Source organism: Brachionichthys hirsutus, chromosome 5, assembly GCF_040956055.1.
Source record: "Brachionichthys hirsutus isolate HB-005 chromosome 5, CSIRO-AGI_Bhir_v1, whole genome shotgun sequence".
In the NCBI taxonomy this organism is placed as follows: Eukaryota; Metazoa; Chordata; class Actinopteri; order Lophiiformes; family Brachionichthyidae; genus Brachionichthys; species Brachionichthys hirsutus.
In genome coordinates, this window is record NC_090901.1 from 12646736 (window position 1) to 12671157 (window position 24422).

General features: G+C 41.4%; 4 protein-coding genes across 4 annotated transcripts; 2 read left to right on the forward strand and 2 right to left on the reverse strand.

Moving 5' to 3' along the window:
* On the forward strand, window positions 1-6385 carry LOC137893667 (high-affinity choline transporter 1-like). Its single transcript, XM_068739087.1, has 8 exons — window positions 1-184; window positions 1633-1749; window positions 2469-2624; window positions 2704-2852; window positions 2939-3082; window positions 3315-3468; window positions 4569-4786; window positions 5885-6385. Exons 1-8 carry the CDS (start codon window positions 1-3, stop codon window positions 6383-6385), a joined length of 1623 nt encoding a protein of 540 aa, XP_068595188.1.
* A 1636-nt stretch (window positions 6386-8021) lies between these two features.
* On the reverse strand, window positions 8022-9613 carry LOC137893668 (monocyte chemotactic protein 1B-like). The gene is made up of 3 exons (XM_068739088.1): window positions 9547-9613; window positions 8247-8364; window positions 8022-8136 (listed from the first exon to the last, which is right to left on the reverse strand). Exons 1-3 carry the CDS (start codon window positions 9611-9613, stop codon window positions 8022-8024), a joined length of 300 nt encoding a protein of 99 aa, XP_068595189.1.
* A 1887-nt stretch (window positions 9614-11500) lies between these two features.
* Window positions 11501-18574, forward strand: LOC137893631 (high-affinity choline transporter 1-like). The gene is made up of 8 exons (XM_068739046.1): window positions 11501-11684; window positions 13697-13813; window positions 14684-14839; window positions 14919-15067; window positions 15154-15297; window positions 15530-15683; window positions 16770-16987; window positions 18074-18574. The coding sequence occupies exons 1-8, from the start codon at window positions 11501-11503 to the stop codon at window positions 18572-18574; spliced, it is 1623 nt and encodes a 540-aa protein (XP_068595147.1).
* Window positions 18575-20188: 1614 nt separating this feature from the next.
* On the reverse strand, window positions 20189-21874 carry LOC137893633 (monocyte chemotactic protein 1B-like). The gene is made up of 3 exons (XM_068739047.1): window positions 21808-21874; window positions 20412-20529; window positions 20189-20303 (listed from the first exon to the last, which is right to left on the reverse strand). Exons 1-3 carry the CDS (start codon window positions 21872-21874, stop codon window positions 20189-20191), a joined length of 300 nt encoding a protein of 99 aa, XP_068595148.1.
* Window positions 21875-24422: the final 2548 nt, after the last annotated feature.

A 24422-nucleotide genomic window follows, 5' to 3' on the forward strand; every position in this document is an offset into this window, starting at 1 on the left:
ATGGCTCTCAACGTCCCCGGAGTGATTGTGATGGTGTTCTTCTACCTGCTAGTTCTCGGGACCGGCATCTGGGCTTCTGTCAAGTCCAAAAGGAAGCAGAGGAAAAGTGGAGCAACTGGAATGGAGATGGTCCTGCTGGGAAACCGTAGCATCAACTGGGTGGTGGGGATCTTCACCATGACAGGTGAGGAGAGAACAGCTAACAGTCCTAGAATGGCATTAGGATAATTAGGTAAACAACATGTGGTTTAATCGTCAAACTTAATTTATGAAAATAGAACTAGATGAAAAAGTTATAACTTAATTTTCACAAAGACAACCTTCAAACCTATAATAGCCATAAATGCTGTGCGTCTCTTAGGGAGTCCAAAAATGTGAAAACCTCCTGTTGCATAATCTGAAAGTTATTTTATACAGAGATTGATAAGGGAATCAGACCAGAGAGGAAAGTGGGACATGGGGGTGGATTGGACAGGAGAAAGAAACGGAGAGCAACTAAAGGGGTTGGAGAGAATGAGCCACAAAATAATAGAGTGCACAACACTCATTTGCGGAATGGCGGCGTACACACGTTGCGGCCCGAGGCTCCTGGCCTTTTGTGCTTGCTTTTGTATTTTTGTTTTTATTTTCGCCAATTATGAGAATCCAGGCCTTCATTCAGTATGGAAGGGCTGAACTGTGGGAATTGAGGAAAAACCAGGTTGGAATACCATACCATGACCAAGGAGGTCATAGTGGACTACAGGAGGTCCAGGAAGACTGAACACGCCCCTCTGTGCATACGAGGGGAAGCAGTGGAGCGTGTGGAGAACATTAAATTCCTGGGCATCCACATCTCCTCTGACCTCTCCTGGACACTCAACACCAGACACCTGGTGAAGAAGGCCCAGCAACGGCTCTTCTTCCTCAGGAAGCTGAAGCGGGCTGGACTCTCCTCTGCGCTGCTTGAAAACTTTTACCGGGCCATGATAGAGAGCATCCTGTGTCTCAGTGCGACCGTGTGGTACGGCAGCTGCACGGCGCAGGACAGGAAGGACCTATCCCGGGTGGTGAGGACAGGTCAGGGGATTGTGGGTCACCGTCTGCCTGATTTGGACTCTGTTTACACCTCCAGAGTCCAGAGGAGGGCCAGACGCATCGCCACAGACCCCACCCACCCAGGCCATAAACTGTTTGTCCCCCTCCCATCAGGGAAGCGGTTCAGGACTATAAGAAGCAGCACTGCAAGGCTCAGAAACAGCTTCTTCCCCAGAGCTGTGAAAGCAGTCGTTCCCTTGCAGTGAGCTGGGACTCTTAATGGACGCTCTGTGCCTGTCCCACTGTGCTGCTGTTGCTGATTTGCACGATTGTTTGCCGATTCTCATTCTCTCTGTGTATATATTGTTGCTTTAGAAGAGATTTTGTATTTTTTGTTTTTCGTTATGTTCCGATGAGTGCCTTAAGCTGTGGGCCTTCACACGATTTTATTATGTTCGCATAATGATAATAAAGTATCTTGAACCCTTGAACCCTCTTGAAAACTCATCAGAGCTACAATCTTCACGATAATCACAACGTAGAATCAGTCATCAGAAAACCTCTCTTCTCCATCCAACCTGCTTTGAACTTCATGTGTGCTAATCCACCCTGTAGCTACATGGGTAGGAGGAGGCTTAATTGCTGGCATAACTGAGATGACGTACACGCCCTCCATGGGACTCACCTGGATGAGTGTGGTGTTGATGGCTTACAGCTCATCTTTTATCACTGGTAAGAGATTCAAACAATGTCACAGGAAACGAAGCCAGAATTTAAAACCGTCTGAATTAGTTTTATACCACTTTGTGGGAACATTTACAGGGTACAACTCACCCCTGTTGCACAAATAGAGGCTTCTATTTTAATCTTCACACATCTTCTACACTTTAACCTACAGCCGTCCACTTTATTTTCAGGGGGGCTGAAGTGAGGGAAACAGAAAGTCAATCAATGATTGTAGATACACAACTTGACCCAGACAAATTACTGAAAGTCAAATCATGCTGTTCTGTGGATGCTGAAGTGTCCTGGAATGAACGACATACCTTCTTGCTGATATGTAATCAATCAAAAGACAATAGTAATCATGTATCACATTAGGTTCTGAACACAATCAATCGAAACAAAATGCACTTCTGACTTTAGAGATCTCTTACAGACTTTAGAGATTTGTTGCAGACTTTAGAGATCTATTGCAGACTTTACATTCATGTATAGAGTAAAGTACGACAGCAGGTAAAACTGATTCATCGTCACTTGTTCTTCCTAAATGGACAGATTGACGTCACTAATTCACAGTCACAGTGACGAGTGCCTTGTTTTGGGCAGTGTAAATATAATGTCAATCTATTTCTGTATTTGTTCTTCTTTTATAGATTTGGTCTTGAAAAAAATATTGCTGAGGCAGAAATTTGTATGTAATTGTTTGATCTTTCCTTAATTAATTGAAGGAGGTTTGCTGTTTGCCAAACCACTGAGAGAAAGAAGCTGTGTGACGATGCTGGACCCATTCCATTTCAAGTATGGGAAGGAAATAACAGCTGTACTGAGCCTGGCTTCACTTTTTATTGATCTGACCTGGGTACCCACGACGCTAATTGGTTTAGGTACTTTAGACACACAGCATTGAGATTCATTTTACAAACACTAGTTTTTGAAATTTGAATGACACCTTATATTTGTCAGGAGGAATCATGAGTGTGGTTCTGGACTTGCCGTTCTCTCTTTGTATCTGGATCTCTGCTGCTGTGGCCATCACCTACACCCTGATGGGGGGGCTCTACTCTGTGGCCTACACAGACGTTATACAGCTGGTCCTCATATTTGTGGGCTTGGTGAGTTTGTTATACTAGTTTTTAGTTTGAATGCTTCTGGCCCTGTTTTAAGAAGACACATCAATGACTTTGTCTTTGTCTGTTAGTGGGTCTGTGCTCCATTTGTAATGATGAATCCTTCCACCTCGGACATCAGTCAGACATTGATGAACAACACCTTACATGCTCCTTGGATTGGTCAACCGGAGCTGAAGAAGATCTGGATATTAATTGATAACTTCTTATTCTTTGTAAGGAAGTCATAATTATCCAATCAAATAATACATAACCTTACCGTTATATAAATGCCAGTGTTAAACATTTTTACTGTCAATAATTCAATCATTTTAAAAGCAGAGGCCTTTGTATGAAATGGTTTGCACATCAAAAGTCTAAATAGACTATAATAGGCTGAGAGCAGATTTATTTGAGTCTGTCATATCTACGCAATAATGATAAACTACAATCTTGTTTACTTTGAAGGCATTGGGGGGTTCAGGATATCAGACCTCCCACCAGAGGAACTTGTCGGCTTCTTCTCCAGCTACAGCCAAGTTCACGTCCATTGCTGCTGGATTCATCATATTTATATTTGGTATACCTCCCCTACTGATTGGGGCAGCGGCTGCATCCACTGGTAGGCCCTTGGATCCTACATGTGATGTACAAACCAATGCCCTTACAATACTTGCTTCCACATTTATATTGCAATAAATGAATGCCCTGCATCTGTAAACACCAAAGAATGAGAAAAAGAAAGTATAAAACAATCACATCCTCACTTTGCACAATCCCTCATCTAGCATAGATAAATTTCAATTCAAACACAATTTTATTTCTGAGACGGAGGCAAGGAAAAACTTCCCTTTAACAGGCAGAAACTTTGAAAAGAACTAGAGACTAATTAATTCTTTTTTTAATTTAACCTTTATTTAACATACTCCGCCCTCATCGTGGGCGAAGATCTGTCTGTACCGGTTGGGTTGAGAAACAAAGGGGGGCAGAGATAAAAAAAGAGAGCGATACAATGACAGAGAGGGAGATAGAGTGATAGAGAGACAGAGAAGAGGAGTAGACAAAGTATTTACAATACAACCAGTGGTTCAAAACATATAAGCTGCTGGTGTACAGGAAATACCAAAACTAACACTATGAATGCTAATGCTAGTTGTGGTGGTAATTGTTGGACAGTCACCAGTCCAGGTTCTGCAACACAATGGACAGAAGAACCTGCAGAGCCAGAGTGAGACAGAAAGAGGGAAAAACAGAAGCAAAGAGAGCACACAATTATGGGAAAGACAGAGGACATTGTGACATGTATTTATAAAATGTGAATGTGTGATGTTTTGGGCCAAGAACTAGTACCGGTACTTCAGTTTTATGCAGTATTTCCTCATAATGTTACCTAAGGGAAGAATAGAATAGAGCATGAATAAAATAGGTCCAAGCACCGAACCCTGCGGATTTCAATATCTAACTTCTGTGTACGTAAAATATTTATCATGAATCACTATATATATGTTAAATTCAATCCTTTGATGCATAAAATGACACATACTGATTGTAGCAGACCGTTCATCATTCGCATCAGTGCCTTTTATAAATGAATTTTGAAACCGAGGTAGTGAAATTTTCATATGATATGAAGTAATGATTGTTTATAAAAATCCTTACATGAACCTATTAACATAATGAAAGAGACATTTACTGAGAGATCATTTTTGTGTCCGTACCCAGACTGGAACCAGACCACCTACGGTTCTCCATCTCCATATGAACGTGGAGAAGCAGTTCTAATTTTGCCCATCGCCCTGCAGCATCTCACCCCCAACTTCATATCCATCACTGGGCTTGGATGTATAGCGGCTGCTGTGATGTCATCAGCTGACTCGGCTCTGCTTTCAGCAGCTTCTGTCTTCACCTCCAATATTTTCAAGAACATTCTGAGGACTCAGGTATAAACATGTACTTGTTTCAATCTTGGCTTAAAATATTGTTTTTTTTCAGAGTGTCCTGTAAAAATGATTCCTGGTCCAATTATTATGAAGACAGTATCTCATTAGCTTCTTGAAAGACATTTCTTTAAATGTTATTCATGTCACTTTACTTTCCCACACAGGGAAATTGATTTGCAGGGTGCAGACGAGGACAACAACACAAGATGGCAGCACAATAAATGCCTCAATGAATTAACAAAATGAAAAACCGAGATATGAAGAATCCAGAGCTTGTATCGACTGTACAGCACTTTTTTCATTTTCCTGTTTAAAGCATTGGCCTGTAATTTTGCTGTTTTTTTATAAATGTTCAGAGAAACTTCACACATTTCTTTGCACAAGTTGCATTATCTAAGAAGGTCAATTGACCTTTCTGTACAACACTTTCTGTAAATTTCATTTCTATAGCGCCAGATCACAACAGAAAGTCATCTCAAGGCACTTTACAGGATTAGCAGGTAAAGACAGAACCCAACTTGACCCACAAGAGAAAGCACTTTGGCAACAGAGGCAAGGAAAAACTTCCCTTTAACAGGCAGAAACCTTGGACAGAACCTAAGAATCATAGTGGACGGACATCTGTCTGATCGGCTGGGTAGAGAAGGAAAAGGAGAAGGAGAGAGAGAGAGAGAGAGAGAGAGAGAGAGAGAGAGAGAGCTGCTCTCCAAGGCCGAGCAGGTCAAACAAATCACAGAAATCTCGATTGACTTTGAGCTGATTTGTTTAATGAAGTCTTCTGTGGGTACATTTCTCTTCAGGATGTCCTTGATTATCTTCCTAGCAGTATTGAATATATCTTCTCAGAAGTCCCGGTTCACCATTAGCTTTTCCTCTTGTTGACAATCTCAGCTGTCATGCACGTTGTGTATCTCTGTGTCAGAGCACATGTATGTACGTAGCAATCTATGTTCACTGCCCAGTGGCAGAAAAAAATAGGATGTTCACCCTTTTTGGGTGGACGTACCTCTCTAACCGAGAGGTCGGTCAGAGAGTTATTTAAAGGAAGCTTCCGTCCTTCTGTCTTAACCTGATTGTCCACTTTACTTTCTTCTTCAGGCATCAGACAGAGAGATCCAGTTGGCGATCCGTGCTTCTGTGGTGGTCGTGGGTGTGGTTGGAGCGTCCCTCTCTTCCCTGAAAAACAGCGTCATAGTGTTCTGGTTCATTGGTGCAGAAATAGCCTTTATCATTATCTTCCCTCAACTCCTCTGTGTCCTTTATTTTAATATCTCCAACAGTTACGGGGCCGTTATGGGCTTATTGGTGGGATTTCCATTAAGACTACTGAGTGGGGACCCGTCACTAGGGTTAGAACCAGTCCTACATTTCCCAGGATGCACTCTGGAGGACGGTGTTTATGTCCAGTACGCTCCAGTTAAGACCATCTCCATGCTGTCTACCGTTGCTGCCATCTTGCTGTTCTCCTACCTGGCTTCTGTCCTCTTCAACAAAGGTGTTCTTCCTGAGAAGTGGGACGTGTTCAAAGTGAAAGCCCAGCATGCACCAATACCACTGGCACCAGTAGGTGGCGCCAAAGAGGACGAAGAGGGCAATTAACCCAAATAACCCTCAGGGTGAAGCGTCACAGCCAATGATCAGTACGCGTTGTCCATCTCTATTTTAATCAGCATCTGTTGTCTATTAGTTGCTAACATATGACTGTATACCTGAATTGGTCATGACTGTAATCTGATCCAGTAAAGAGAAATGACTCGTCAATCTTTTCTCAGTTTGCGGCATCATTGTTCTTTTTCCACACGATCTACACGCTCTGCCTCCTGACTCATCTTTTCAGGTTCGGCCTCTTGTAATTCCGCAAAGCAATAATTAGTGTAGTTCGTGGATCCTGTTTCACATGTAGTCAAATCCAGGAGTTGATTTACAAAGTTACATGGCCATGACTCATCACAATATATTTGATACTGAAATGGAGATGGTGCCCACACTTTACGTCAGCTGAGCCACAATTTTGGAATGCTTTGTGCATTCTTAGGAAGAAATGAAGATTACCATATTTTAGTACTAGTAGTAGTAATTTTATTTCAGTCAGTATCTTAACTCAAAAATTAAATTAAATGAAACAACAGAAGAATGTTATGGCTGAAGTGAAACACTTAAAGTCATAGGAGGGATTCAAAGGGGCCGGGTGCTTTGTGAGCCACCTACTGGTGCCAATGGTACTGGTGCATGCTGGGCTTTCACTTTGACACAGCAACGGTAGAAAATGTGGCAAAACAGTGAATAAAACAAGTCAAAAATCTGTAACTACGTAGAGATTAAAACCAGTCGCTAGCTTTTCTAAATTATACTCACAAAGTCGATCAAGATTGTTTTATTACTCGAGAAAAAAATAATTTTTTTATGGGGTCAAAGAAGATTATATTTCTTTCTTTCTTTCTTTCTTTTAGACAGAGATTCCTGCTCATTTATCATTGAAACAAAATAAACAATAGCTTGGGTTTTTAAAATAACTACGGTAATAAAATAATATTCAAGCTAATATGCAGCATTTGCTATTAGTTTGTATGCCTCCATTAGCACATATGGTTTAATTATATATATTATATATAATTATATATTATATATAATTAAACATAATAAACGATATAATTTATGGAAACCAGAGCCCAATATAACGATTATACACCACAGAGACAAACGCTGACATCACACCTTGCTTTAATATAATTTAATCAAATCGTTAAAATAAGCACATAGAAATAAAAACTATAACAATAAGTGAAGTGAAAACCTGACTGTGAATAGAAAATGAGCATCATGACTTTATGTAATAACAAGAGAAGGAGCTCACAGTTTGCTGTTGCAGAGACTGTGAGGTAACCCTTAGCTTACGCTACTGATGACATCACAAGTTTGGCTAAACCCTAGCTACAGATTTTGAGTGTTGCATGAAAAAAAACCACTTCATGTTTAAAAAAAATTAAAATTAAAATTAAAATCAAGAATGTACAAAAATTATGGAAATGTCACTATTAAAGGAAAGGGAACATTAAATTATGTCATGCATACATTTCGAATTCTATATGGTAGATAAATCTTTTAGCAGGTTGAGTATGAAAATGATTAGTAAACGATATCTGACACAAATTTTTTAGTATTTGTAGAAGAGGCTTATTTTGAAAAATTGCAGTGTTGTCTTGTTTAGTGCAAGTTCTATGTGTCGTTGCTATGGTTACAGGTTGGACGTCTTTCCTGGGACAGATTTGGCATCCAGGTAGATGATAAGGTCCTTCACCCAGACGGCTGAAGGTCTCACGCACAGTGAACGACGTGTCACTGTCTTCAGTCTGAGCACACACACACACACACACACACGCACACACACTCAGAGTCAGGTACAATGTCTATGCATAGACACCTTGATGATGGTAATAAAGGCCTCATCTCGCATGCTTACAGGAAGGCGGGGTTAGAGCAGCGCTGGCTGGTCTTGGTGTAGCTCACCACCCTGTCTCTCTTCACCTCCCTCTCATTGAATCGTGAGCAGCATCTCTTGGGTCCAGCGCCACGCATGCCTGCACACACACACAATCAGCAACAAACACAGACGTCATCTGCCTGTTCCTCGTTTTTAATTTCCTGTCATATGAGACAAAGATTGATGCTGTTTTCGATTTAGTTGAACGGATTATGTTTCTGTTTTTTTGTGTGTGATTTGGAAATATCTTGATACGTTTTAGATGAATGAATGATTGGATTGATTTCCGGGTCTTTTCCGGGACATTTAGTGCATATGAATTGGAATGAAGTCCTGGGGAGGAGAAAAGGTCATGCGATTTTAAGGCTTTTTCAGGCTTGAATTTCCTTGGCAGGGCCTCAAGTTAAAGCTGCTGCTCTAGATATTGGCCCACTCAAGGACAGCAAACCAATGTAAGAGTAGAAACCAATAATGACGCCCTGATAATCATCAGGGCGTCATTATTGGTTTCTACTCTTCTTCTATTCTAATATCAACAGCCAAATAGAAAAGCACTCTGAGAGCACAGACCTCCACCAAGCAGCTCATTCCCTTCCTAATTGGATTTACACCGTCCACATGGTGATCTGGATCATCACTAAAAGGTTCTAAATTGTTCTTGGTATCTTTATACACCAACAATGAAAAGTAAAAGTGAATCAGAGTTGTATTTTTAACTGATTTTTGAATCTGTAAATGGGGTTTTCCATGAGGAACACATTTTGAAGCTCCATCGACTGCAATGTTACAGAACATTTCCAATTGATCCAGAATCCAGGATCTATTCTGGATTAAATAATCCAGACAAAATAAATAAAATAAATAAAATTTACTGGTTTGTAATATTACATATTAAAGAGGTAAAACAATCTGCAGTGTTCATTAATATGCTTGAGTTGTGTCAGATTATCATTTGATAAAATTCTTATGTGGAAATATTGATTGATGCAGCTTTTGATTCAATAAAATACAGCTATAGGCCAGCTATAGGCCAGCTATAGGACAGCTAGGCCAGCTATAGGCCAGCTGTAGGCCAGCTACAGACCAGCTGATAGAGAGCCATCAGGTTTTTGGCCTAACGTAAAACGATAAACACAGAAAAGATGAATTAAATATGTGACTTCTAAATCCATGTGGCAGCAACGGTTCCCATTTCATTCTGTCAAAGGAGCGTAGAGTGTAACGTGGCAGGTGTTCACCTCGCCCACGCTGGCTGACGGTGCTTCAGGGACGCGCTTACCTTCAGTCAGAGCGACGACGGCCAGCATCAGGACCACCACAGCCAGAGTGAGACGAGGAGCAGCCATCCTGAAGCGAGTGTTGTCCGTCTCTCTGCCGTGTGATCTTCTTCTGCCATCGTTTTATAAGGTACATGCAGGCCAGGGAAAGACCCGCAGCTCCGCCTGGGGACTCTGATATGTCAGACTGCCACGTTGAAGTGACTGTGGGGGAGTTCAATGTGTTGACCTTTTTCCACGTGTGCATTTCAGTTCCCTAAACAACTGAACATTCACTCATGAACGCTGTGTTCAAATGAGGAAGTGTTTTCTTTTTTTAAAAATGTGTTTTCCCAGTAATTTACATCTTTAGCCTTGTTGGTCTCATTCTCTAAAGTTTGGACTTTTATTTTGACTGAAATTGCAATCATTTCCGGGTTGCTGTTTCCTGTGTCTGCTACCTTTTTAAGTGTGTAGGTGGACGGACATCCCTATTGTTCCAACACGAACGTGATCAGCTTCTTATCGTGAGCATGAAGCCTTCAAATGCTCAAGGGTTTAATTTGCTGACTGTCAAAGTCCACCAAAGACGGTTGTGCGAAGACGAGGGTTATATTATATATATTATCTTACTGACCTCATTCCGGATCCGATCCAGATGAAATGGGGTGGTGAGATAGAGGCCCCCACCCTACATGACTGTGTAAAACTCCATAAACATCGGTCAATAACCAACCGAGATATTGACAAACAAATTTTGAAGCTCCATTGACTGCAATGTTAATTAAAATTTCTAACTGATCCAGAATGCAGTATATCTTCTGGATTGTCACCAAAATGTAATCATCTGTTCCTGGTAACATTCCCGACATGTCCTGAAAATGTCATCCAGATCCGTGCAGAACCTTTTGAGTTATCTCGGTAACGGACGGAAATACAGATGGACAGACAAACGCAGGAGATTACATCACCCCCACCTCGCCTCGACGGGAAAAAGAAAGTAATAAATAAATTGCTGGCTTAAAATCTAGTTGATCAACACACAATAACTTGTCTGGATAGCTGAGCAAAATCTGGGACTTTTTTGTAGGACACTTATTAACCATCATATGCATCACAGCTTTATCATAAATTCTTGTGTGTTTTATTATCTCAACATGCAACATCTCAAATGTGGATTATTGTTGTAATGTTGTTGGCCAGCTGATCATATCACCTTGCGTCTGGTGGAAAAAAAGAACTTGGCAGGCATAGATGCGTGCAAGACATTCTGTGCCTGCCGAGCATTGATTGAACCAGTGATGCAGAAATGTTTCTCTCCAACCAATCTGCAGTCTGCCGTGTTTCACTCCATGGGACTGAAATGGTGCTAATGCTAAAAAATAGCGCTACCAGATAACATTTCTCTAATGGAAAACCAAAAACAGTGAGAGTAGACCTGGTAGTACGAAGTGGAAAGGGTAGAATACACTCTATTATTATGCCTAACATCTACCCCTCTGAGTAAAATGTGCCCCCTTTTTTGCCTCCATTGTATAAATGTCCGCGAGCTGCTCCTGATTCTAATGCAGTATATTAATTGTAGATTTCTGAAACTGTAGTTTCTACTTGTGAAGATGAAACTATCACGGTTCATGACCTGTATGGAGGAGAAACTCCTGAAATGTCATCTGTCTTCTTTATTCAGACAGTAAATCAGACATTGCCAAGTGGGGAGGCCATGAGTCAACCAGCAGAGGAAATTCTATAATTATAAATACAGTATGTCTATGTGTGCATAGGTCAGTCAACTCGTCACTATAGCAACAATTCAGGGGAAGAAGTAAGCATGCAATGTCTGGTGAGTTAAACGTGAAACCAGCTTTTCCACTTTGGCTAATTATGCTGTAGAACATCGATCCAACCAATACTTAACATGTTTCTTATATGAAGTACTGTCCCTCTTTTCACTCAGTAAAGACCGTCAACCGATCCATCATGGCTCTCAACGTCCCCGGAGTGATTGTGATGGTGTTCTTCTACCTGCTAGTTCTCGGGACCGGCATCTGGGCTTCTGTCAAGTCCAAAAGGAAGCAGAGGAAGAGTGGAGCAACTGGAATGGAGATGGTCCTGCTGGGAAACCGTAGCATCAACTGGGTGGTGGGGATCTTCACCATGACAGGTGAGGAGAGAACAGCTAACAGTCCTAGAATGGCATTAGGATAATTAGGTAAACAACATGTGGTTTCATCGTCAAACTTAATTTATGAAAATAGAACTAGATGAAAAAGTTATAACTTAATTTTCACAAAGACAACCTTCAAACCTATAATAGCCATAAATGCTGTGCGTCTCTTAGGGAGTCCAAAAATGTGAAAACCTCCTGTTGCATAATCTGAAAGTTATTTTATACAGAGATTGATAAGGGAATCAGACCAGAGAGGAAAGTGGGACATGGGGGTGGATTGGACAGGAGAAAGAAACGGAGAGCAACTAAAGGGGTTGGAGAGAATGAGCCACAAAATAATAGAGTGCACAACACTCATTTCCGGAATGGCGGCATGTACACACGTTGCGGCCCGAGGCTCCTGGCCTTTTGTGCTTGCTTTTGTATTTTTGTTTTTATTTTCGCCAATTATGAGAATCCAGGCCTTCATTCAGTATGGAAGGGCTGAACTGTGGGAATTGGGGAAAAACCAGGTTGGAATACCATACCATGACCAAGGAGGTCATAGTGGACTACAGGAGGTCCAGGAAGACTGTACACGCCCCTCTGTGCATACGAGGGGAAGCAGTGGAGCGTGTGGAGAACATTAAATTCCTGGGCATCCACATCTCCTCTGACCTCTCCTGGACACTCAACACCAGACACCTGGTGAAGAAGGCCCAGCAACGGCTCTTCTTCCTCAGGAAGCTGAAGCGGGCTGGACTCTCCTCTGCGCTGCTTGAAAACTTTTACCGGGCCACGATAGAGAGCATCCTGTGTCTCAGTGCGACCGTGTGGTACGGCAGCTGCACGGCGCAGGACAGGAAGATTCAAGATACTTTATTGTCATTATGCGAGCATAATAAAATCGTGAGAAGGCCCACGGCTTAAGGCACACATCATAACAAACTAAATTCTCTCTCTTAAGAAACAATATATATACACACAGAGAGAGTGAGAATCACAGGCAGTAGTGCAAAATGGCAACAGCAGCAACAGGGCCGGCATAAAGTGCAAAATAGCAACAGCAGCAACAGGGCCGGCATAAAGTGTCCCAGATCGCTACAAGGGAACGACTGCTTTCACAGCTCGGGGGAAGAAGCTGTTTCTGAGCCTCGTAGTGCTGATTCTTATTGTCCTGAACCGCTTCCCTGATGGAAGCGGGACAAACAGTCTGTGGCCCGGGTGGGTGGGGTCTGTGGTGATGCGTCTGGCCCTCCTCTGGACTCTGGAGGTGTAAACAGAGTCCAAATCAGGCAGACGGTGACCCACAATCCCCTGAGCTGTCCTCACCACCCGGGATAGGTCCTTCCTGTCCTGCGCCGTGCAGCTGCCGTACCACACGGTCGCACTGAGACACAGGATGCTCTCTATCGTCGCCCGGTAGAAGGACCTATCCCGGGTGGTGAGGACAGCTCAGGGGATTGTGGGTCACCGTCTGCCTGATTTGGACTCTGTTTACACCTCCAGAGTCCAGAGGAGGGCCAGACGCATCACCACAGACCCCACCCACCCGGGCCACAAACTGTTTGTCCCGCTCCCATCAGGGAAGCGGTTCAGGACAATAAGAAGCAGCACTGCAAGGCTCAGAAACAGCTTCTTCCCCAGAGCTGTGAAAGCAGTCGTTCCCTTGCAGTGAGCTGGGACTCTTAATGGACGCTCTGTGCCTGTCCCACTGTGCTGCTGTTGCTGATTTGCACGATTGTTTGCCGATTCTCATTCTCTCTGTGTATATATTGTTGCTTTAGAAGAGATTTTGTATTTTTTGTTTTTCGTTATGTTCCGATGAGTGCCTTAAACTGTGGGCCTTCACACGATTTTATTATGTTCGCATAATGATAATAAAGTATCTTGAACCCTTGAACCATCTTGAAAACTCATCAGAGCTACAATCTTCACGATAATCACAACGTAGAATCAGTCATCAGAAAACCTCTCTTCTCCATCCAACCTGCTTTGAACTTCATGTGTGCTAATCCACCCTGTAGCTACATGGGTAGGAGGAGGATTCATTGCTGGCATAACTGAGATGACGTACACGCCCTCCATGGGACTCACCTGGATGAGTGTGGTGTTGATGGCTTACAGCTCATCTTTTATCACTGGTAAGAGATTCAAACAATGTCACAGGAAACGAAGCCGGAATTTAAAACCGTCTGAATTAGTTTTATACCACTTTGTGATGTGAGACTGATGAATGTGTTTCCAGCCTGCAGTTCAACTATATTCACCTCCCTAGCGATGGATAAGTGGAACATTTACAGGGTACAACTCACCCCTGTTGCACAAATAGAGGCTTCTATTTTAATCTTCACACATCTTCTATACTTTAACCTACAGCCGTCCACTTTATTTTCAGGGGGGATGAAGTGAGGGAAACAGAAAGTCAATCAATGATTGTAGATACACAACTTGACCCAGACAAATTACTGAAAGTCGAATCGTGCTGTTCTGTGGATGCTGAAGTGTCCTGGAATGAACGACATACCTTCTTGCTGATATGTAATCAATCAAAAGACAATAGTAATCATGTATCACATTAGGTTCTGAACACAATCAATCGAAACAAAATGCACTTCTGACTTTAGAGATCTCTTACAGACTTTAGAGATTTGTTGCAGACTTTAGAGATCTATTGCAGACTTTAGAGATCTCTTACGAATCCGAATCGGTGATTCAAATGATGGTAAAGTTATAATCAGCAGCAAATTAATGGCTAGTCTATAATCCATTCATGTATAGAGTAAAGTACGACAGCAGGTGAAACTGATTCATCGTCACTTGTTCTTCCTAAATGGACAGATTGACGTCACTAATTCACAGTCACAGTGACGAGTGCCTTGTTTTGGGCAGTGTAAATATAATGTCAATCTATTTCTGTATTTGTTCTTCTTTTATAGATTTGGTCTTGAAAAAAATATTGCTGAGGCAGAAATTTGTATGTAATTGTTTGATCTTTCCTTAATTAATTGAAGGAGGTTTGCTGTTTGCCAAACCACTGAGAGAAAGAAGCTGTGTGACGATGCTGGACCCATTCCATTTCAAGTATGGGAAGGAAATAACAGCTGTACTGAGCCTGGCTTCACTTTTTATTGATCTGACCTGGGTACCCACGACGCTAATTGGTTTAGGTACTTTAGACACACAGCATTGAGATTCATTTTACAAACACTAGTTTTTGAAATTTGAATGACACCTTATATTTGTCAGGAGGAATCATGAGTGTGGTTCTGGACTTGCCGTTCTCTCTTTGTATCTGGATCTCTGCTGCTGTGGCCATCACCTACACCCTGATGGGGGGGCTCTACTCTGTGGCCTACACAGACGTTATACAGCTGGTCCTCATATTTGTGGGCTTGGTGAGTTTGTTATACTAGTTTTTAGTTTGAATGCTTCTGGCCCTGTTTTAAGAAGACACATCAATGACTTTGTCTTTGTCTGTTAGTGGGTCTGTGCTCCATTTGTAATGATGAATCCTTCCACCTCGGACATCAGTCAGACATTGATGAACAACACCTTACATGCTCCTTGGATTGGTCAACCGGAGCTGAAGAAGATCTGGATATTAATTGATAACTTCTTATTCTTTGTAAGGAAGTCATAATTATCCAATCAAATAATACATAACCTTACCGTTATATAAATGCCAGTGTTAAACATTTTTACTGTCAATGATTCAATCATTTTAAAAGCAGAGGCCTTTGTATGAAATGGTTTGCACATCAAAAGTCTAAATAGACTATAATAGGCTGAGAGCAGATTTATTTGAGTCTGTCATATCTACGCAGTAATGATAAACTACGATCTTGTTTACTTTGAAGGCATTGGGGGGTTCAGGATATCAGACCTTTCACCAGAGGAACTTGTCGGCTTCTTCTCCAGCTACAGCCAAGTTCACGTCCATTGCTGCTGGATTCATCATATTTATATTTGGTATACCTCCCCTACTGATTGGGGCAGCGGCTGCATCCACTGGTAGGCCCTTGGATCCTACATGTGATGTACAAACCAATGCCCTTACAATACTTGCTTCCACATTTATATTGCAATAAATGAATGCCCTGCATCTGTAAACACCAAAGAATGAGAAAAAGAAAGTATAAAACAATCACATCCTCACTTTGCACAATCCCTAATCTAGCATAGATAAATTTCAATTCAAACACAATTTTATTTCTGAGACGGAGGCAAGGAAAAACTTCCCTTTAACAGGCAGAAACTTTGAAAAGAACTAGAGACTAATTAATTCTTTTTTTAATTTAACCTTTATTTAACATAGTCCGCCCTCATCGTGGGCGGAGATCTGTCTGTACCGGTTGGGTTGAGAAACAAAGGGGGGCAGAGATAAAAAAAGAGAGCGATACAATGACAGAGAGGGAGATAGAGTGATAGAGAGACAGAGAAGAGGAGTAGACAAAGTATTTACAATACAACCAGTGGTTCAAAACATATAAGCTGCTGGTATACAGGAAATACCAAAACTAACACTATGAATGCTAATGCTAGTTGTGATGGTAATTGTTGGACAGTCACCAGTCCAGGTTCTGCAACACAATGGACAGAAGGACCTGCAGAGTGAGACAGAAAGAGGGACAAACAGAAGCAAAGAGAGCACGCAATTATGGGAAAGACAGAGGACATTGTGACATGTATTTATAAAATGTGAATGTGTGATGTTTTGGGCCAAGAACTAGTACCGGTACTTCAGTTTTATGCAGTATTTCCTCATAATGTTACCTAAGGGAAGAATAGAATAGAGCATGAATAAAATAGGTCCAAGCACCGAACCCTGCGGATTTCAATATCTAACTTCTGTGTACGTAAAATATTTATCATGAATCACTATATATATGTTAAATTCAATCCTTTGATGCATAAAATGACACATACTGATTGTAGCAGACTGTTCATCATTCGCATCAGTGCCTTTTATAAATGAATTTTGAAACCGAGGTAGTGAAATTTTCATATGATATGAAGTAATGATTGTTTATAAAAATGAACCTATTAACATAATGAAAGAGACATTTACTGAGAGATCATTTTTGTGTCCGTACCCAGACTGGAACCAGACCACCTACGGTTCTCCATCTCCATATGAACGTGGAGAAGCAGTTCTAATTTTGCCCATCGCCCTGCAGCATCTCACCCCCAACTTCATATCCATCACTGGGCTTGGATGTATAGCGGCTGCTGTGATGTCATCAACTGACTCGGCTCTGCTTTCAGCAGCTTCTGTCTTCACCTCCAATATTTTCAAGAACATTCTGAGGACTCAGGTATAAACATGTACTTGTTTCAATCTTGGCTTATAATATTGTTTTTTTTCAGAGTGTCCTGTAAAAATTATTCCTGGTCCAATTATTATGAAGACAGTATCTCATTAGCTTCTTGAAAGACATTTCTTTAAATGTTATTCATGTCACTTTACTTTCTCACACAGGGAAATTGATTTGCAGGGTGCAGACGAGGACAACAACACAAGATGGCAGCACAATAAATGCCTCAATGAATTAACAAAATGAAAAACCGAGATATGAAGAATCCAGAGCTTGTATCGACTGTACAGCACTTTTTTCATTTTCCTGTTTAAAGCATTGGCCTGTAATTTTGCTGTTTTTTTATAAATGTTCAGAGAAACTTCACACATTTCTTTGCACAAGTTGCATTATCTAAGAGGGTCAATTGACCTTTCTGTAAAACACTTTCTGTAAATTTCATTTCTATAGTGCCAGATCACAACTGAAAGTCATCTCAAGGCACTTTACAGGATTAGCAGGTAAAGACAGAACCCAACTTGACCCACAAGAGAAAGCACTTTGGCAACAGAGGCAAGGAAAAACTTCCCTTTAACAGGCAGAAACCTTGGACAGAACCTAAGAATCATAGTGGATGGACATCTGTCTGATCGGCTGGGCAGAGAAGGAAAAGGAGAAGGAGAGAGAGAGAGAGAGAGAGAGAGAGAGCTGCTCTCCAAGGCCGAGCAGGTCAAACAAATCACAGAAATCTCGATTGACTTTGAGCTGATTTGTTTAATGAAGTCTTCTGTGGGTACATTTCTCTTCAGGATGTCCTTGATTATCTTCCTAGCAGTATTGAATATATCTTCTCAGAAGTCCCGGTTCACCATTAGCTTTTCCTCTTGTTGACAATCTCAGCTGTCATGCACGTTGTGTATCTCTGTGTCAGAGCACATGTATGTACGTAGCAATCTATGTTCACTGCCCAGTGGCAGAAAAAAATAGGATGTTCACCCTTTTTGGGTGGACGTACCTCTCTAACCGAGAGGTCGGTCAGAGAGTTATTTAAAGGAAGCTTCCGTCCTTCTGTCTTAACCTGATTGTCCACTTTACTTTCTTCTTCAGGCATCAGACAGAGAGATCCAGTTGGTGATCCGTGCTTCTGTGGTGGTCGTGGGTGTGGTTGGAGCGTCCCTCTCTTCCCTGAAAAACAGCATCATAGTGTTCTGGTTCATTGGTGCAGAAATAGCCTTTATCATTATCTTCCCTCAACTCCTCTGTGTCCTTTATTTTAATATCTCCAACAGTTACGGGGCCGTTATGGGCTTATTGGTGGGATTTCCATTAAGACTACTGAGTGGGGACCCGTCGCTAGGGTTACAACCAGTCCTACATTTCCCAGGATGCACTCTGGAGGACGGTGTTTATGTCCAGTACGCTCCAGTTAAGACCATCTCCATGCTGTCTACCGTTGCTGCCATCTTGCTGTTCTCCTACCTGGCTTCTGTCCTCTTCAACAAAGGTGTTCTTCCTGAGAAGTGGGACGTGTTCAAAGTGAAAGCCCAGCATGCACCAGTACCACTGGCACCAGTAGGTGGCGCCAAAGAGGACGAAGAGGGCAATTAACCCAAATAACCCTCGGGGTGAAGCGTCACAGCCAATGATCAGTACGCGTTGTCCATCTCTATTTTAATCAGCATCTGTTGTCTATTAGTTGCTAACATATGACTGTATACCTGAATTGGTCATGACTGTAATCTGATCCAGTAAAGAGAAATGACTCGTCAATCTTTTCTCAGTTTGCGGCATCATTGTTCTTTTTCCACACGATCTACACGCTCTGCCTCCTGACTCATCTTTTCAGGTTCGGCCTCTTGTAATTCCGCAAAGCAACAATTAGTGTAGTTCGTGGATCCTGTTTCACATGTAGTCAAATCCAGGAGTTGATTTAGAAAGTTACACGGCCATGACTCATCACAATATATTTGATACTGAAATGGAGATGGTGCCCACACTTTACGTCAGCTGAGCCACAATTTTGGAATGCTTTGTGGATTCTTAGGAAGAAATGAAGATTACCATATTTTAGTACTAGTAGCAGTAATTTTATTTCAGTCGGTATCTTAACTCAAAAAGAAATTAAATGAAATGAAACAACAGAAGAATGTTATGGCTGAAGTGAAACACTTAAAGTCATAGGAGGGATTCAAAGGGGCCGGGTGCTTTGTGAGCCACCTACTGGTGCCAATGGTACTGGTGCATGCTGGGCTTTCACTTTGACACAGCAACGGTAGAAAATGTGGCAAAACAGTGAATAAAACAAGTCAAAAATCTGTAACTACGTAGAGATTAAAACCAGTCGCTAGCTTTTCTAAATTATACTCACAAAGTCGATCAAGATTGTTTTATTACTCGAGAAAAAAATATTTTTTTATGGGGTCAAAGAAGATTATATTTCTTTCTTTCTTTTAGACAGAGATTCCTGCTCATTTATCATTGAAACAAAATAAACAATAGCTTGGGTTTTTAAAATAACTACGGCAATAAAATAATATTCAAGCTAATATGCAGCATTTGCTATTAGTTTGTATGCCTCCATTAGCACATATGGTTTAATTATATATATTATATATAATTAAACATAATAAACGATATAATTTATGGAAACCAGAGCCCAATATAACGATTATACACCACAGAGACAAACGCTGACATCACACCTTGCTTTAATATAATTTAATCAAATTGTTAAAATAAGCACATAGAAATAAAAACTATAACAATAAGTGAAGTGAAAACCTGACTGTGAATAGAAAATGAGCATCATGACTTTATGTAATAACAAGAGAAGGAGCTCACAGTTTGCTGTTGCAGAGACTGTGAGGTAACCCTTAGCTTACGCTACTGATGACATCACAAGTTTGGCTAAACCCTAGCTACAGATTTTGAGTGTTGCATGAAAAAAAACCACTTCATGTTTAAAAAAAATTAAAATTAAAATTAAAATCAAGAATGTACAAAAATTATGGAAATGTCACTATTAAAGGAAACTGAACATTAAATTATGTCATGCATACATTTCGAATTCTATATGGTAGATGAATCTTTTAGCAGGTTGAGTATGAAAATGATTAGTAAACGATATCTGACACAAATCTTTTAGTATTTGTAGAAGAGGCTTATTTTGAAAAATTGCAGTGTCATCTTGTTTAGTGCAAGTTCTATGTGTCGTTGCTATGGTTACAGGTTGGACGTCTTTCCTGGGACAGATTTGGCATCCAGGTAGATGATAAGGTCCTTCACCCAGACGGCTGAAGGTCTCACGCACAGTGAACGACGTGTCACTGTCTTCAGTCTGAGCACACACACACACACACACACGCACACACACTCAGAGTCAGGTACAATGTCTATGCATAGACACCTTGATGATGGTAATAAAGGCCTCATCTCGCATGCTTACAGGAAGGCGGGGTTAGAGCAGCGCTGGCTGGTCTTGGTGTAGCTCACCACCCTGTCTCTCTTCACCTCCCTCTCATTGAATCGTGAGCAGCATCTCTTGGGTCCAGCGCCACGCATGCCTGCACACACACACAATCAGCAACAAACACAGACGTCATCTGCCTGTTCCTCGGTTTTAATTTCCTGTCATATGAGACAAAGATTGATGCTGTTTTTGATTTAGTTGAACGGATTATGTTTCTGTTTTTTTGTGTGTGATTTGGAAATATCTTGATACGTTCTAGATGAATGAATGATTGGATTGTTTTCCGGGTCTTTTCCGTGACATTTAGTGCATATGAATTGGAATGAAGTCCTGGGGAGGAGAAAAGGTCATGCGATTTTAAGGCTTTTTTAGGCTTGAATTTCCTTGGCAGGGCCTCAAGTTAAAGCTGCTGCTCTAGATATCGGCCCACTCAAGGACAGCAAACCAATGTAAGAGTAGAAACCAATAATGACGCCCTGATAATCATCAGGGCGTCATTATTGGTTTCTACTCTTCTTCTATTCTAATATCAACAGCCAAATAGAAAAGCACTCTGAGAGCACAGACCTCCACCAAGCAGCTCATTCCCTTCCTAATTGGATTTACACCGTCCACATGGTGATCTGGATCATCACTAAAAGGTTCTAAATTGTTCTTGGTATCTTTATACACCAACAATGAAAAGTAAAAGTGAATCAGAGTTGTATTTTTAACTGATTTTTGAATCTGTAAATGGGGTTTTCCATGAGGAACACATTTTGAAGCTCCATCGACTGCAATGTTACAGAACATTTCCAATTGATCCAGAATCCAGGATCTATTCTGGATTAAATAATCCAGACAAAAGAAAGAAAATAAATAAAATTTACTGGTTTGTAATATTACATATTAAAGAGGTAAAACAATCTGCAGTGTTCATTAATATGCTTGAGTTGTGTCAGATTATCATTTGATAAAATTCTTATGTGGAAATATTGATTGATGCAGCTTTTGATTCAATAAAATACAGCTATAGGCCAGCTATAGGCCAGCTATAGGACAGCCAGGCCAGCTATAGGCCAGCTATAGGACAGCTAGGCCAGCTATAGGCCAGCTATAGGCCAGCTATAGGACAGCTATAGGACAGCTATAGGACAGCTAGGCCAGCTATAGGCCAGCTATAGGCCAGCTACAGACCAGCTGATAGAGAGCCATCAGGTTGTTTGGCCTGACGTAAAACGATAAACACAGAAAAGATGAATTAAATATGTGACTTCTAAATCCATGTGGCAGCAACGGTTCCCATTTCATTCTGTCAGAGGAGCGTAGAGTGTAACGTGGCAGGTGTTCACCTCGCCCACGCTGGCTGACGGTGCTTCAGGGACGCGCTTACCTTCAGTCAGAGCGACGACGGCCAGCATCAGGACCACCACAGCCAGAGTGAGACGAGGAGCAGCCATCCTGAAGCGAGTGTTGTCCGTCTCTCTGCCGTGTGATCTTCTTCTGCCATCGTTTTATAAGGTACATGCAGGCCAGGGAAAGACCCGCAGCTCCGTCTGGGGACTCTGATTTGTCAGACTGCCACGTTGAAGTGACTGTGGGGGAGTTCAATGTGTTGACCTTTTTCCACATGTGCATTTCAGTTCTCTAAACAACTGAACATTCACTCATGAACGCTGTGTTCAAATGAGGAAGTGTTTTCTTTTTTTAAAAATGTGTTTTCCCAGTTATTTACATCTTTCGGCTTGTTGGTCTCGTTCTCTAAACGTCACAGCAGCTGATCCATGAGATACTTTAATACAGTAGTATTAGCAAATGGTAGCATTCTGCAGCAGCTTAATACACAAAACAAATTGTTCTGTAATTTCAAGTCTTAGATCTGGAAACACGAGACCAATTCAAATTTCTGCTTATTTCTAAACTGAGCACATTCATTGTAAGATTTAATGACAACTAAAAAGTTCAAGATAATTTAACTTGAAGCAAGCCATTTCAATTCAAGTGATGATTTCTTGCGTTTTATTGACTTTTTTGTTCGTTTTGCAGTGCAAACTGTTATCAGTGCAGAATGAAGGTTCTCTGAGAACAATGCTAAATGCTCCAGAAAATTCTCTAGCTGGAAAATGAGAACTCTAAGTGTAAAAAAAAAGAGTGATATGGCTGATCTGACTTTGGTTTCAGTGCAATGGGAGGTTTAAAAACACCAGATTTTCCCTTCTATTCATTAAAAAGCTGCTTTCATTTCTTTGTGTGTGTGTTTTATTCGTTTGGGGGGGGGGGGGTGCAGTCCTTGGTGTTTCAACCTTGAGCTCTGATTTCACTGAAGAAAAGAGGAACTCAATTGATGCCATTTCAACTGGGAGAAACTCATGTGGGCCAGTGCTTTCACTAAACCACAAATCAGCAGTCGATGACTGATGTTGTTCTTTTCATGTTGAATAATTATTTCCAGACACACATCAACATCAACTCAGCATTCACAACTGAAAAGACTGACACAGACAGAACATTAGGGGCAATTCCATTTTTAAAAAGGCAGAAGAAAAGAAGCAGTTTGTCAAAGAAGCTCAGAAAGAGAATTAAGCTATTGATCCTGTGGGTCACATGAGAGCAGAGACCCAGCAAGACCCCCCCCACCCCACCCCACCCCAAAAAAGTATTAAATCACATGAAAATCCGAGACAAATGACAAAACAAAAAACCAGAGAGGGACAGCAGAGTGAGGCATCACTTCTACCAAAGACTACAAGCCTGAAGCGTCATTACAGCACATGCAGAGCTAGCTGCTAAAGCTAAGACCTCCTCTTGGTCTGTGACTGTCTGTGGCATAAATCCATTCTGCAGGGCAGATGGAGAAGAGCGACTGGTTTAAAAGGTGCAGAAGATCAGGAGTCCTTAAAACACATTTCTCAGGAACAAATCCACCGGTTGCCTTATTTTAAGAACATGGACACTTTTTATTGTAATCACAGGTTTCAATTTGAAATTGTTTTCGTGTTCACATTCGGCACAAAGGTATCCATGGATTATTGTGGCGTCTATTTTCTCATCGCATGATCAGAGACGTGACCATCAGGGCGCACTCGAGGTTCGTGGAGGCCTTCCATTCATGATGCGCCTTGTTTTAACAGGAAGTGAACGGGTCCAGGCTGGAGTTTGCAATATTGACCAATATTGACCCCTGATGATGTTAGCAGTGTGGGCGTCGGGGTAAAGGCTAAATGCATTAGCTGCAATACTGTCAGTGGCGGCGCTGGCTGTTCCAGCCCTGATCCAGGTCCACAGGATGGAACAAAGGCCGAGCCGAATGCTTTGCAGACCCTCGTTCTGAGCAACTGCTGGGGCTGAAGAAACTTACACAAGGTGAGTATAAAGTCGAGTCAAAGGATTTTCTCATGGATTTTACAAAAGTCAAAAATTGCCAGTGAAGTTGACATGTATGAATCCATGTTTCGGATTCTTTTGTCACTACACATATGCAAACAGGACAATTACCAAAGGGTTAAAAACAAACAAACAAACAATAAAAGCTCCAGATGCATCACTCTGGATGCTTGCTCATGAATTGTTTGGCAGCAGTCAGGTGTCGTGTAAGAACAGGAACAGGAAACAACATTTTTTATATCAACTATCACTGTTTCCCCGCTAAAGACACGACTGTTGTGCCCTAAGAGGAGACTCTCAGGGAGGCTCAAACTCATTAAATAGACTATTTACACCAGTGGTCCACCAAGTAAATAACAGATTTGAGCATTGGATCTCATTTAAAGTTCACCCTGACCAGAGGAGCAGCGATGAGAACAAGATACAGATGGTCTGGGAGAGAAAGAAAAAAAAAGAAGATAGAAGTTGATTAAAAAAAAGTACAAACACAAACCAGGCGGGAATATTTCTATCGTAATACCGTGAGTCATAAAGAGACAGAGAGAGAGTCAGAGCAGCAGGTAACCCTCTCCCTCTCTCACACACACACCACACACACACGCAGGTCAAAAAAACTGTTGTAAA